This window comes from Trichomonas vaginalis, chromosome V, assembly GCF_026262505.1.
Source record: "Trichomonas vaginalis G3 chromosome V, whole genome shotgun sequence".
NCBI lineage: Eukaryota > Parabasalia > Trichomonadida > Trichomonadidae > Trichomonas > Trichomonas vaginalis.
In genome coordinates this window covers 6,608,843-6,622,372 of record NC_067207.1, presented here as the reverse complement: position 1 = coordinate 6,622,372, position 13,530 = coordinate 6,608,843, and the positions used below count along the sequence as shown (strand labels likewise).

At 31.8% G+C, this 13,530-nt stretch overlaps 2 protein-coding genes across 2 annotated transcripts, besides 1 other annotated feature; both read right to left on the bottom strand.

Annotated features, from left to right (window-relative positions):
* Positions 1 to 810: 810 nt before the first annotated feature.
* Positions 811 to 2,459, bottom strand: TVAGG3_0289880 (ubiquitinyl hydrolase protein; the record flags this gene model as incomplete). Its single annotated transcript, XM_001580212.2, has 1 exon — positions 846 to 2,369. The coding sequence occupies one exon, from the start codon at positions 2,367 to 2,369 to the stop codon at positions 846 to 848; it is 1,524 nt and encodes a 507-aa protein (XP_001580262.1).
* Positions 2,460 to 4,573: 2,114 nt separating this feature from the next.
* Positions 4,574 to 4,621: a mobile genetic element.
* Positions 4,622 to 6,654: 2,033 nt separating this feature from the next.
* Positions 6,655 to 13,480, bottom strand: TVAGG3_0289860 (ataxia telangiectasia mutated (ATM) -related family; the record flags this gene model as incomplete). The annotated part of the gene is made up of 1 exon (XM_001580211.1): positions 6,721 to 13,464. The coding sequence occupies one exon, from the start codon at positions 13,462 to 13,464 to the stop codon at positions 6,721 to 6,723; it is 6,744 nt and encodes a 2,247-aa protein (XP_001580261.1).
* Between the last annotated feature and the right edge of the window lie 50 nt (positions 13,481 to 13,530).

The following is a 13,530-nucleotide window of genomic DNA, read 5'->3' as shown; positions in this document are numbered from 1 at the left end:
TGTTTTTCAATATGTGAATTTGGATAATTTTAGATTCGGTATTGTGATCCAATGTATTTTTACTATATGATTATTTGAAAATTAAAATTGTGAATGAGCCGTTATATTCAGGTGAAATTTCTATCTAAATGGATGATTAAAGAGTACGTAGTGTAATAACATTATATATTTATAAGCTGCTAATTTTTTGGAGTTTAAAGAATGTAAATCATTCAAAAATCTTGATAGTTTTTGATAAAAATACGTCTCTTATATAAGACATTCATTAGCAAAAACTTGAAGTTTCAGATACGTTTTAATAATTTACGATACTCAAATTTCCATAAAATATTTTTCTTTTCAGTTCTATTTTAATTTGGGCGTAGTATTAATTATTCATGAATTAAAATGAAATTCTTCAAGAATTTGGAAAAATTCATTAAAATTTTGTCATGCTAGAAATTTCTTTTGTCCTTTCGAAGAAATTTTCATATCATTGATTAATATTATAAAAGTATATGTGAAATCCGCAAAATAAATCAGGTATTGTTGAGAAATTTCATCTGACAATTTTTATTTCATCAACAAAACGTGTTCATTCTTTGATGGTAGGTCGTAAATTATGATCTTATTCATTTGCCCTCGTAACCAAATTCAACTTTCTATCATGTTTACATCGATACGAACAAGCTTTCAATCACCGAAAGTTTATAATTGGCTCATGTTAATTATCTTATCGACGCATTGATTACGATATGTTATAAGATATCTTCACAATATTTCAAGTAAAACATATACATTACCATATACAAAAATGAATTTTGAAATGTAATCAGAAACAAAACGTTTATAAAACAAAATAAAAATTACTCCCTAAGATATATCATAGCCAGAGGCTCTTCAAACACAGATCCCGATGGAGCAGGTCGAGATCTGTTATCATTGAACATTGTCCATTTCTTTCCATCTTCTTCTTGAATAAATGCTTTATAGCGCTGTGTAAATGTATGACCAACGTGAGCAAGAGAGCCGACTAATTTATACTTATCTGACGAATTTCCGGTGAATTGGGAAAGGTTTAGTGTTTGTCCATAAATAAGTTCATTCTCTAAGTAGTTATAGTCGTGCGATGATTCCTTAACGAAACGGTGAACATAAATCACTAAGATTGTAGGAAGATTTATTGCTTTCGTTTGTTCTCTAACTAATACTTTCTTCTTGCATTGTGGACACTCCCATCTGTTATTTTTATCTCCCTTCTTGGCTGCATAATAGTCATCAAGGCAATCTTCGAGTTTGGCTTTTCTAAATAGCTTTTTAACTAATTCTACTGTAATTGATGAACATTCTGATTCGTATTCATTGCAATACTTGCACTTTGGGCACATTTCACAGTGGCTTTCCTTAAATTTGAATAAATCTTCTCCTACGATGTTCTCCTTAAGCATTACATGAAGTAATGATGCTAATTCGAAATGTCTTATTGCGTTAAGTTCATCTGTTTTCATATAAATTGCTGTGTTATAAGCAACAGAAACTTCGGAAGTTTCAGAATTAAGATGAGCAGTTGGCTGCTTCATTATTTCAGTAAAGTATCTAACAAAAGCAATTGCTGGTGTGTCATTATTCTCATTTGGCTGTTCTGGAACCGGATAAGAAGAAACAGCTTTTCTAAAAGCAGGTATTCTAGCTAAGCATTGTAAGAAAGCAGTAAAGATACTTCCTTCTGAAATAATTGACATTCTCATGTTGCCAGGGATAGATCCTACAGATGCGATTGATGCAGTTTTGCCGTGATTGGCTGGATTCATTTTCATTGAGCCTGGTAATGATACTTGTATTTTAGCTCCAAACAGCTCAATTATCTTCTGGGCTGTGGTGTCATCTGGAATGACAACATTAGTCGAATCCGATAAGAATGTAGCAGTGGACGGGTCAAACTTTCTACGTTGACCAACCCTCTTCTTGATTTCTTCTAATGTCCAGTTCGGATGAACAGTTGATGTCAAATTTTCTTTTTCATATATAAATATAAGTTTGATCGGATAAATGATAATGGTAGGGGCTTGAGTTTTTGGATCGGCAAGTAATGGTCTAAGTATTTGTGGTCCACCATGGAAGTGGTTAAATACAGTTTCGGCAATGTTTTTATCTAGTATTTCGAAATCGACATGCTCCTCAACAGGCTCTTTGTTTTGCAGTTTTGCTTGCAATTCGGTGTTATTTACCTCGCCTGGTGATGTATTTGACTCATCTTCGATCCATGAAATAAAAGAACGATACCATGCACTAGTTACTAAGAAGACATTTCTTGCAGAGTTGCTTCTGGGTGTTTCGCCTTTTAACTGAGGAAGAAAAGGAATCATCTGATCACGAAATCCCGATTGCATTTTTGAAAAATAATTTTTTGAAAGTATGTTATCAAATATTTTCAATGTATAAGAATGAAAACGATTTTATTATTTATAAGGTTAACTTAAAATATATTGAGTTGTGAGGGAAGATAAATATCGGTTTTTCAGAAAATTGAAAACTTTCAGAGGTAGGGCAACGATAGAAAATTTTTGGAAAAAAAGTTCGGAGATCTTAAACGTATCATATTCCCTGCATGGTTTGGTATCTTCCGCCATGCGTTGTGCCAAACATATTGACACTTTCCAATAATTAATTTATGGTATGAGTCACAGAGTTAGATTATAAAAAGAAAGTAAATAATTGCAATTAGAAATCATATATGTCGGAAATCAAATGTTGATGAGCAGAAACCTTTTACTCATCATAAAAGAGATAAATCACTAAAGATTTGTATACATTAAAATTTGATATTTGGTGCTCGAAAACTGTCTGATGGGACTCCTCCAAAATGAGCCAATCTATCGCTGAGGACCAAATTAGATGATGTGGATGGTGTATTCTCTAATTCTAACTTAGGAAGAATGGGAACAAAACGAATGACGACAACAACATGTCAAACATAGATTAAATATCTATGAATCAATAAAGTATACGTGCATTGAAGGTGATAACAATCACTTGAGGCTTATAACTCTTTGACTAAATTATGCAATAATTAAATATAATCATTTTTATATTTTTATACTGATAGTAATTAATATACTATCCTGCTTAATAAATGGTATGATCAAATTTGTTTGAAAATTTAATTATGTATATGAAACTATGTCTTCTATATAAAAATCAAAATTTTCGGACGAACCTAGATTGAACCTTTATGAAAATCTATCATTTTTGTTAATTGAGTTAATATGAATCTTTTACATATGTATATATAGCATTGATAGCTTATATAATCATGGTTTATTCCATATTAACATATTTTTTCAGTTAAATTTGTTAATAATATCATGTAACAAATTAATTCAAGATTAGAATGTCTACAAAATGCTAACAAATAAGAACAAAATACGATTTCTCGACTTAAATTTTAATATGGAGTAGTTTTTCGTTTAAATCTAATTAAAAATGAATAAAAACTTATCTTGTACTATTTTCATTCAAAGATTTTAATAATGTAAATCATGCATTTTCATAATTCAGTACAGTTCTTTTTAGAATTAAAGTTGATGAGGATGATATTTGTGATTTAAAATAATTTGTTAATGTTCACCTTTTATTCATCACCTTGTGGTATGCCCTAAAGCAATAGCATTATCAATTCTGCTGAATTGATCAACTCAAAATTCCAAAAAAAATTCAAAATTTCAAAAATGAAATTAAACAATTTGAATTTTCACATGAAAAAATCAATTTCGAAAAAAATTTGGAAAATCAAAGTATTTGATAATTAGTCAAATAATCAATTTACATCGTTTTTACTCATAAAAAACAACTAATTTTTGATTTTGATATCATATTTGATAAATACTCATTCCAGAGTTGACATAATGTATTAATTATTGTTAGAGATATTGCTTTCGCAGCAAAATTCTTATTTCATGAAAGAAAAAAAAAATGATTTTATTCCAACAAAAACAAGTAAACAGATGAATGGAAACGTACTATATTTTCATAAATGTAGTAATCAGCGTGTCAGCTTTTGTTTATCATGTTCGAGTCAAAATGTATTAACTTGTAATAAGAAATATTCGAAGATTATATGAAGTATTGAGCATTCTTTGTAGAAATATTTGTAATTCATTACTAACATATATAATAAAGTTGTTTTTTTTCCTTATTGCAATAATTTTGTCTGATTTTAATAACTTTTCATGTATACGAGTTGTGTGAATATGCATCATAATATGCGTAAATATACTTATTTGCGACGAATAATGTGGTTGCATAATGGAGGTGCTAAATTTTGATTTTTAATATGGGGCTTTGGTATGTATAATCATGTTCTTATCTCAACGTAGGAGTATTGGTGCAATATGATTAAAATTTACGAGGTTGATCTTAAATTGAATAATTCTGGAGTATAAATCACAATGCAGCTAATTCTATGTTAAAGATAGATACAGATTGTAGTAATCAATTAGGGAGTACAAATTCATTCTTTCATTTCTGTCGTATTGAGCAGAAAGGAAGAGATCATAACCCTAGGAAAAAAAGCCCAAATTTGTCACTTTTCATAGTACGTTAAACTCAATTCGCTCGGCGAATGCCGAGCACACGTACTCATCATTCAACATAATATTCTCATTCTTTGGTTATTATAGTGCCAGACAACACAAGATTTCAAAGAATTACTTGAGTTTTCAATTAATCTTAATCCGATTTTAGATTTATCGAGAACTCCATCATCACAATCACATACTTCAGTGCGGTAACTACAATTATCCATATACAGAAGGAAGTTCTTTTCGAACAACTCATTTGGAGTCTGTTTTGGAAAGAACTTCTTTCTGTCCGACTTAATTTCATAGTTCCTGATCAACCAAAAGACAGAAACCACACACTATCTACTTAGGAAAGGAGTTCTTTCTAAATCTTCCTTAAATTGAGATTTTACGAGAGATAACCCTTCTATTGCACTTAAAAATGAACATTTTGATATCTTTAGTATCACACATGGTCATATATAGTATTTCATCTACATGAATACATTCATCTTTCGAAGTCTCTCATTAAATGGGAGGCTTCGAAAGATGAATCGTTTTATTCATACAACTTTAAATCTCGAACACATTTAGAGAGTGAGTATATCATTTTATTCTTGTTTTGAGTTTATTCTGATTCAAAATTGCAGTGAAAACAGAAGTTCACACATCATATCTGAATGTGAGCTCATCTATACTTATACGATCTCAATACCTCCACTCTAAGCATAAGAGGTGAAGTTATATAAAAATTATCAGATGCGTTGAAGTCTCAAAAGTATTGCCTGAATGCTTGTTTCATATTTGTCCAAGTAGTTTCAATGAATAAATGTATTGTTTTTTATAATTTCGATTTATTTTTAAAATATTCAATATAAACCTTTATTGTGTTATTTACATCTCATAAATTCTCTGTCTAAATCATATAAAAGCGCGTTTTACCCCTATGAATCAAGAAATTCATTCAATATTCATGGTATATTTATTAAATTTATACGATTTACTAATAATCAATATTATATCCTCATAAATAGCAATATATTTTGGTAATCTATGATAATCATATACAATATTTGAAATCAAATTTTCATTAGTTTAGGTTCCTTGTTAATAGTAAACCATTATATTTATTACTAATAATAAAATCTATGTGTCGTATTGAAATTCAATAAAATTACTTATTCGGTCCAAAAAAACAAATTAGATAAAATTTTTCTTTTTTTATGTAATTTTTGTTTTTCATTTTTCTCAAGATCCTAAGTTATGTTCTAACTTTTGGCATCATATCCTATCATGCTAGGCTATATATTATAGCATATCCAAAAGGCAAGGAAATCTATCAGAGAAGCCTTTTTTACCTATCGTTGCCCTACCTCTAAACTTTCTCTCATATTGAAAATTTAAGCAAAAAATTTGGACTTCATTTCAAATAATCATTAAATTAAGATGGACCAGTAGAAGTCTTTTGTTTTTTTCTAATCTTCTACTTTCTCTTTTAAAATATGCTTTTTGAATGATTCTCAAAAACACATTAGAAATTATAAGAAATATAGTATATGTAATGTATGTAAAATATGTGAAAATAAATTTCTTCAAAAGATATTGAAAACTTTCTCAAGGTTTATTTGACTGTAATGCTTTCATTTAGCTATATAATTTTGCAATGTTTATTTATTGAATGCCATCTGCTTGATTTTTCAATTGGCCTTTGAAAGTTTGGTTTTTATCAAAATCAGTAATTTTAATGTAGTTTAGATTAATGTTTCATATTTCAAGAAATATTAAATTCAATAAAAAATTATCAAACTCGATTATTTTTGTTAGCAATAATATCTATGTCATTTTTGATTTAACATGGCAAATGTAAAACAAAAGTGACAAAATAATCTCATTGCGTTTCGTCTTCAGAAATTGTAAATTTTTCACCGTTCTAAATTTTACTTTAAATTATAAGTCGGCCCACATCATCTTTAATAATCATACTAAAAAAACTCAGACCAATTAATCTTTCCTTAAATTTGATCATGAAATGCGAAAATTTGAATTCACCTTATTAGTTGATCGATAATTATTTTTCAAGTGTGTAGCGTAAAATCATTCGTTAATATCATAAAACAAACATATTCCTTTTTAAATAATAAAAAAAAATAAAAATAAACAAATAATATAAAACATATATATATTACCACCAAGGATTCCAATATTTTGGCATCGAACAGATGTTCTTTGTATTTGTTGCCTGTCTAATTAATTTGTTAATTTGGCTTGTTACGGAAAGCTTCTTCTTACTTGGGTATTCATAGCCATCTAACTTCTTCTCTACGCCGGATATGTATTCCTCGATGTTTGTTCCTGATTTCCTTGAGATCAAACTTGGATCTTTTACAAAAATTTCCAAAATTGACAAAATATCTTCTTTGTTTTGCTGAAGCAAAGAAAGAATTGCTTCACTGATATGTTGGAAAGATCCTTCTGTTTTAGACAATTCCAATGCATTAATGAACATTCTTGTCAATCTAAATGGCATCTGCTTTCCGCTGTCCGCACAAATTTCTTCTTTTATCGTAGAAAGAGCGGAACTGAAATTGATGTGAGAAATTCTCGCGGAATTGATGTTCATCAGGATATTACTTGGATTTCTGTTTCCAAGGAAGATGACGTAGCCAACAACAGAGCCAATAGCAAGGGAAACAGTGAATTCAACTCTTCTCGTGATCCAATCTTTCGAAGAATTCGCGTTTATCAACAAAAGTTTTTTGACATCGTCACCTTTTGTTGTTTTCATACTTTCATTAAACGCATATAATTTGTCTTCATCAGAGATATCCTCGTAACAAATCTTTCGCTCAAGTTTGATAATTGTATCGTCTTCTGTCACTTTTTGTTTAGAAACCTTCAACAAATTTTGTGATTGAGATCTTGTCATGAAGCCTCTTGGATCGAAAACAGATGAAGAATTCGTTGCTGAATTCTTTTTAAGTTTCTTACTTTCATTGTCACTTTTTGTTTCTTCGAAATCATCAATTTTGTTCAATCTTTTGAGGTATTTCAAGTATTCCGTGTTAACTTTGATGTTGTGTCTCTGCCTGAATGTAGAGACAGCTCTAAGGAGTGTTTCTGATTGCGGAATCCATCCAATCAATCCAATCCTCTTCTTAATTGGCAAAACATGAAAAGTTGTCATTGAAACTTTTGTTGAAAAAACCGTCGTTGAATGGTCGATTATTGAATTTATCAAATTAAACAAGTGCATGATGTTTACGTCCAATCTCGGGCAAACATCATTACCAAGAGAATACAAGTGATGGCGACCTGTATTTGACACGAAATTCAACAATCTTCTTCTGTTTTTGTTGTTCAAAATTGCAACTTCTTTCGAAATTGACTGAATGTATTCATTCGAATTATTCTTCTCTGGATCATATGTTCCAGGCATGACCATGTGCAGATCAACAGCAGAATCCAAGTATTTACTGAAATCTTTCAACATAACACAACGAGGAAGTGGAATACTCTTATCCAATTGTTTGTCATCGAATAAAAGTGACGAAATGACATTTTCAAAATGCATTTGGTCTTTTGACTCCAAATAATTCTCCATCCAATTACGGGATTGCATCAGTTGATGTCCGAAGTTACGAATGAAACTAACCTCGTAAAAGTTTTGTGGTTTTTTGTCGAGAAAATTGAAAACCTTTTTCAATTTTTTCTGGCACTTTTCCAAATTTTTATTTGCGTAAGATTCCAAAATCGTATTTGTCAATCTCTGGTATTTCTCTGCCCACACGATTGCCATCTTTCCGAATTCCTTGCACATCATAAATGTATCTCTCGTCAATTCCGGAAAATTGAAGGAAATATGATCGTAAACCGTTTTCAACAATTTATTTGCTTTTTCGAGATTCAAGACGTACGAAATGATTGCCTGGAGTATTGCGTGTGGATGTTTATTACTGCAATCAATCAATAAGTTCTCAATGATGCATTTTAGATTTTCATTGTCAGAATTCGAGTGAACAATCATTTGTTGGAGAATTATCAACCATTTATGTGTTTGTATATTCTTATAATGATCAATAAATGTCTTGTAGATTTTGTCATCACTGTCTTTGAACAGAATATTCTGTATTCTCAACAAAAAACTCACATGATCATCTCTTGTCAATTCCAAACCTTTCAAACTCGCTTCGAAAGAGTTGTAGTTCGCTTCTTCATCGTGATATGATAAATAAATTAAGTTATTTACCATGGCCCACTGTTTCCAGATCAATGGATCGTTTTGGTTCACGTTTTTCGCGTGGAAAATATGTTGTCTTCCTTCAGTAATTCTGCCACTTTTCACCAACCATCCTCCGATTTTACTTTCAACGGAAGAGATGACTGTCGGATCTGTTTCTTGGCTCAAGTCGATATCATTGTACTTTATGTTGTTATCTTTGGCGTAGTTCACTTGTGCACAGTAAAAACTGTCTTCTGTTGGTGTCAAAACCGTCACCAATTTTGGCAAAAGATTTTCACAATATTCTATGTATTTTTGGTCCAAAGAACTTTGTAACAATCTCTTCCATTGTAGATGTGTGTCCTCGTCTTTGAATATCAATGAATGGATCTGTAAACTCGTCTGTAAAACATTCAAATCTTCCGCATAATAATTAAAACGGTTTTGCCACTTATTTACGATCATTTTCATGAATGGGTCCAATTTTGATTTGAGTTCAGGGGAATTAAACCTGAGTTGTTCGAGTTCGTGGTAGTAGATGATCTCTTCAAGTTCAGAGAACCTCGTAAGAAGAGAGAAATTGTGGAAACCACGGTTGTAATCATGGAACAAAGTTGGAATAATTTTGTCTGCACAGGCGTGTTGTACTCTTTCGATAATTTCTTTTGCTTTGGCTGTTTGTTCTTGAAGGACACAATAAACAGCTCTGTAAAACAAACTATCGATATCATCGGTTTGTAATTTTTTGGCGGTTTTTGCAAAATCTTCCATCTCGAAAAGTCCCCAAAGAGCGCTCGCGTGGTGAACTGAGTCCTTTGGAGTGGACTCGAGGAGCTCCTTGAACTTCAATTGGGAGAATAAGTGTGGATTCTTGATGGAAAAGATGTTATCCGAGTCGCTTAAGTCGTGAAGAGTGAAATTATCAGAAGAATTCGACTCTTTCGACCATTTCTTGAGGTTATCAATATCAAGCGTTTGATTACTCTCGTTATAATACGTGAATGGATGAGATAAAATTCTATTATATCTCATTAATTGGCCTAGGACTTCTCTATCGCCATTTTCGTACAGTTTCTCCAATGCTCTCAAACCTTGGCTGAATCTACCGGCTTTTATAGCTTGATTTGACACTAAATTTAGCGGAACCGGGATATATAACCCGGCAACTTCTATAATTTCGACAGCCGAAAGGAAAATAGAGCTTAGAGATTGAGGAGTTGTTTCTGATGCAAAAAATGTTTTAAGGACGGTTGACATGGTTGTCACTTTTTCATCCATTTCCTTTACGTAATTCATAGCGATTGAGAGGGAGAAGAAGACTTCTCTTAGGGGAGGATACTTCTGGATGAGTATCTCGCATGCTGTGATAGCTTCTGAGACTGATGCGTGAACGATTCTCATAAATGTGTCATTACTCCAAGATGTCCAGTCATTCTCTGAGAACTGTGTGGAAGGGAGCTTGAGGATGACTTGGTAGTTACTCTGCGAAAAGGATTTAGTCATTGCGAACTCTCTAAACATAGTTGGGTTCGCATTCAAAGTTTTTCGCGTAGAAGCTTTACCAAAATTGAGAATATCTTGTGTATACTCAAATCCTTCTTCTAAATATGGTAAAATTTTCATCATGACAGGATTTGATCGTATGTCAAAAGTGTCATGTAAAGCTGGAATGTAAAGTAAAAACTGACGGCCAACGTTTATGGCAATTGCCACTAATACGAGAATGGACTTGTCTTTGAGGGCAGGATTGACACTGGCAATGTTTATAAGGGTTTGGATGATCATTGCATTGTAGGATTCGCAATGACTGTCGATTAAAATATAAACTATATCTTGGAGAACGTAATTGCATGATTTTGTGTCTGTTGCGTTATTGTATAGCCATGTTAAGATGGGTGGGAACACAATATGAGCGACATCATTAACAGAAGGACCGAATGATAAAATAATATCAACAATTCTTTGAATAATCAATGGAGATTTGTTGTCAAACTCGTCGACAAAGAGATCTGCGATTGAAGGAATGAATGGTGTGACTGTTTCTCTGTAATTTTGCATCATTATATGAAATAATTGAATAAGTTGTAAAGAATCGATTTGTTTCCATCTCTGACAGATGAATTTGACCAAAACAGGAATAACTGACTTGAAAGAATCCTTCAAAGCATTAGAAATAATTGAGATATTTGAAATAAAAATTGAAATTGTCGTTAAGTTTGAATGTAATATAGTATTTTCAACGCAATTGATCAATTGGTCCTTTGCGTAATCCGAAAATTTGTGTCCTGACTTGAGTATTGTCATTAATGCTTCAATACTTGGAGAATGCAATGTTACAAGGGATTCATCGGACAAAAGATTGACGATACATGTTATAGCGATCGAAAATGAAGCGTCTACAATAGATTCTAATGGATCTGTTTCAGATGAAGAGGCAACGTACTTAAAAGGAGACAATTCCTTACGAAGACGCTGCTCCATGTTAGTGTTTGAGATAGAGTTAATGATATTAGGGGCAATTGGTCCATACAAAGAGAAAATTTTCAATAATAAATAGTGAATTTCGGAAGTTGTAGTGGACATCATTGAAATTGATATCAATTGAGGGAGTATATCACGTGAAGATATTGAATCTTTCATTCCCGTGTAAAATAAAATTGTATAAATTAATTTCAATCCAATTGTGAGGTGTTTTATCGAATAAGAGACATTTATGCACTCCTTGAGTATTGGTGTGAGTCTGTCAATGTCTAAATTCTGTGGAGAAAGCTGAATTATGTAAGTTAGGATTCTTAATTCGTAATTGTTGATTTTTCCTTGGATTGAGCATAAAATATCATATAAATGGTCTAAGAATGGCATAAGTATCATCTTGGCGTTCTTTGAAACAACAGGATCTTCGTTTTTCGTCAAATCAAATAAAGATAAAAATGTTGTAGCGATTTTCTTACGATCAGAGCCTTCATTCTGTAGATTATTCAATTCTTCTGATAAATACTCGTTCAAAAGTATCAATCCGGCTGGATTTTCAATAAATTTTACACAATAATTGAAAACTTCTGTCTTAACTCGCTTGGAACTGATGACGAACAAGGTCTGTAAGCAAGGTAGTATCGATTGGGCGACAGGAAGTTTCACCATTTGTGTAATCATTCTCTGACATAACTTATGATCATTTTCTCTTGAAATTGAAGTAATAATTCTTATTGCTGTGTCTTCTGTTGGATTGTAGTTATGGCATTTGATAATGAAATTGGCCGCTTGTGTCCTGATTTCGAGATTTGGATTCATCATAAACATTGAATATTGTAAAATGAGTTCTAGAGGTAGTACTTTCTCCATATCGAGCCTGGAGAGTGCGTCAAAAATGAGAATAATCTGTTGTGGAGTGTAATTTCGATTAAATAAGATTCCGTTTGCGTATTGGATGAATTGTTGATGGATAAACTCTGTTTCTGTTGGAAATATTTGAGTTAATTCGATAAGTCCGTCGATCATTAAAGAGGAAATCGATAATTTGAAAATTTCTAAAAGATTTTTCCTGAACTTTTTGATGTTCGTAGTAAGTAACGATAGATAAGCAAAAGCGCATGGAGGACAGCTCAGAAATTTGAAGATAAATGGCTTCATTGAATTCAAAATCGTTTTCTCGGATTCAGAAAACTTCCCTTCCCTTTGGAATACGATCTTTCCTAAGAAAATACTTCCCTGGCCTTGTACCAGCGATCTTTTCTTAAGCATTGGTAAAATGCAATTTAATACCTTTTCGTAAGTAAAAGAATTATAATAATTAGGTTCGATGCCAAGCATGAACGTTGTTTGTATTAATCCAGCTAGTCTCTGTATTTTATCCGTGCTTTTGAGGAAATTAAAAGGTAATTCTTTTGATTCAACGAAAAATTGATTTTCTGGCTTGAAAGAATACAGTATATCGATAAATTCGTGCAATGCGTATATTTCTTCTGGATGAGCTTCGCATACAACTTTATGAATGTAAGTAACCAATAAATTAATGCATTTTTCGCCTGATATCGTATCCTTCTTTAACAGCTGAAGAGATTGTTGCGCGTATGATCTTACGTCTTCAAATTCTGTTTGTATTCCGTGAATAAAAGTTTCGACAATGTTTCTTGCATGAGAAGCGAAGCAAAATGGAAATAATTCATAGAGCAAAGAGAATAGCATAAATGAGCCAAGAAGAGCAACTCTATCGTTAGAATCATTCCAATGCCAAATTGAATCGATCAATGGCTCAATAACTAACTGTATAGATACCCTAAGAATTTTATTCATCCATCGTAAAATGTTTCTAAGAGAGTTAAAGACTTTTGGATCATCTGTTGGTTTTAAAGTTCCAATTTCTTGTGCAATACGGCTAGCCTTCGTTACTTTACTGCCTAAATCGATTTCTATAATTGCTTCGCATAGTTTTAATGTCGTAAGAGTTTTAATTCTTTCTGAATTTTTGACGAAGAGTTCTTCGAATATATTATTAAGAAATTCTTGCTCTTCGCACGCTTCGTATCGAATTTGATATTCTTTTTCGACAAAATCTTTGAATTTTATGATAGATACTTCGAAGATTGGTTCTTCGCATTGTTCTATCAATGTATCTGCATACATGATATAATAATTGACTGTATCTGGTGATAGTGTCGATATCCAAACGGAACTATCGAAGGAGGATGAATGCCTTCCTCGTTCCATTCGAGATACAACTTTGACAGTAAAAAAAGGATGAAAATAAAATCGTTGTGTTATTCGTTATATTGC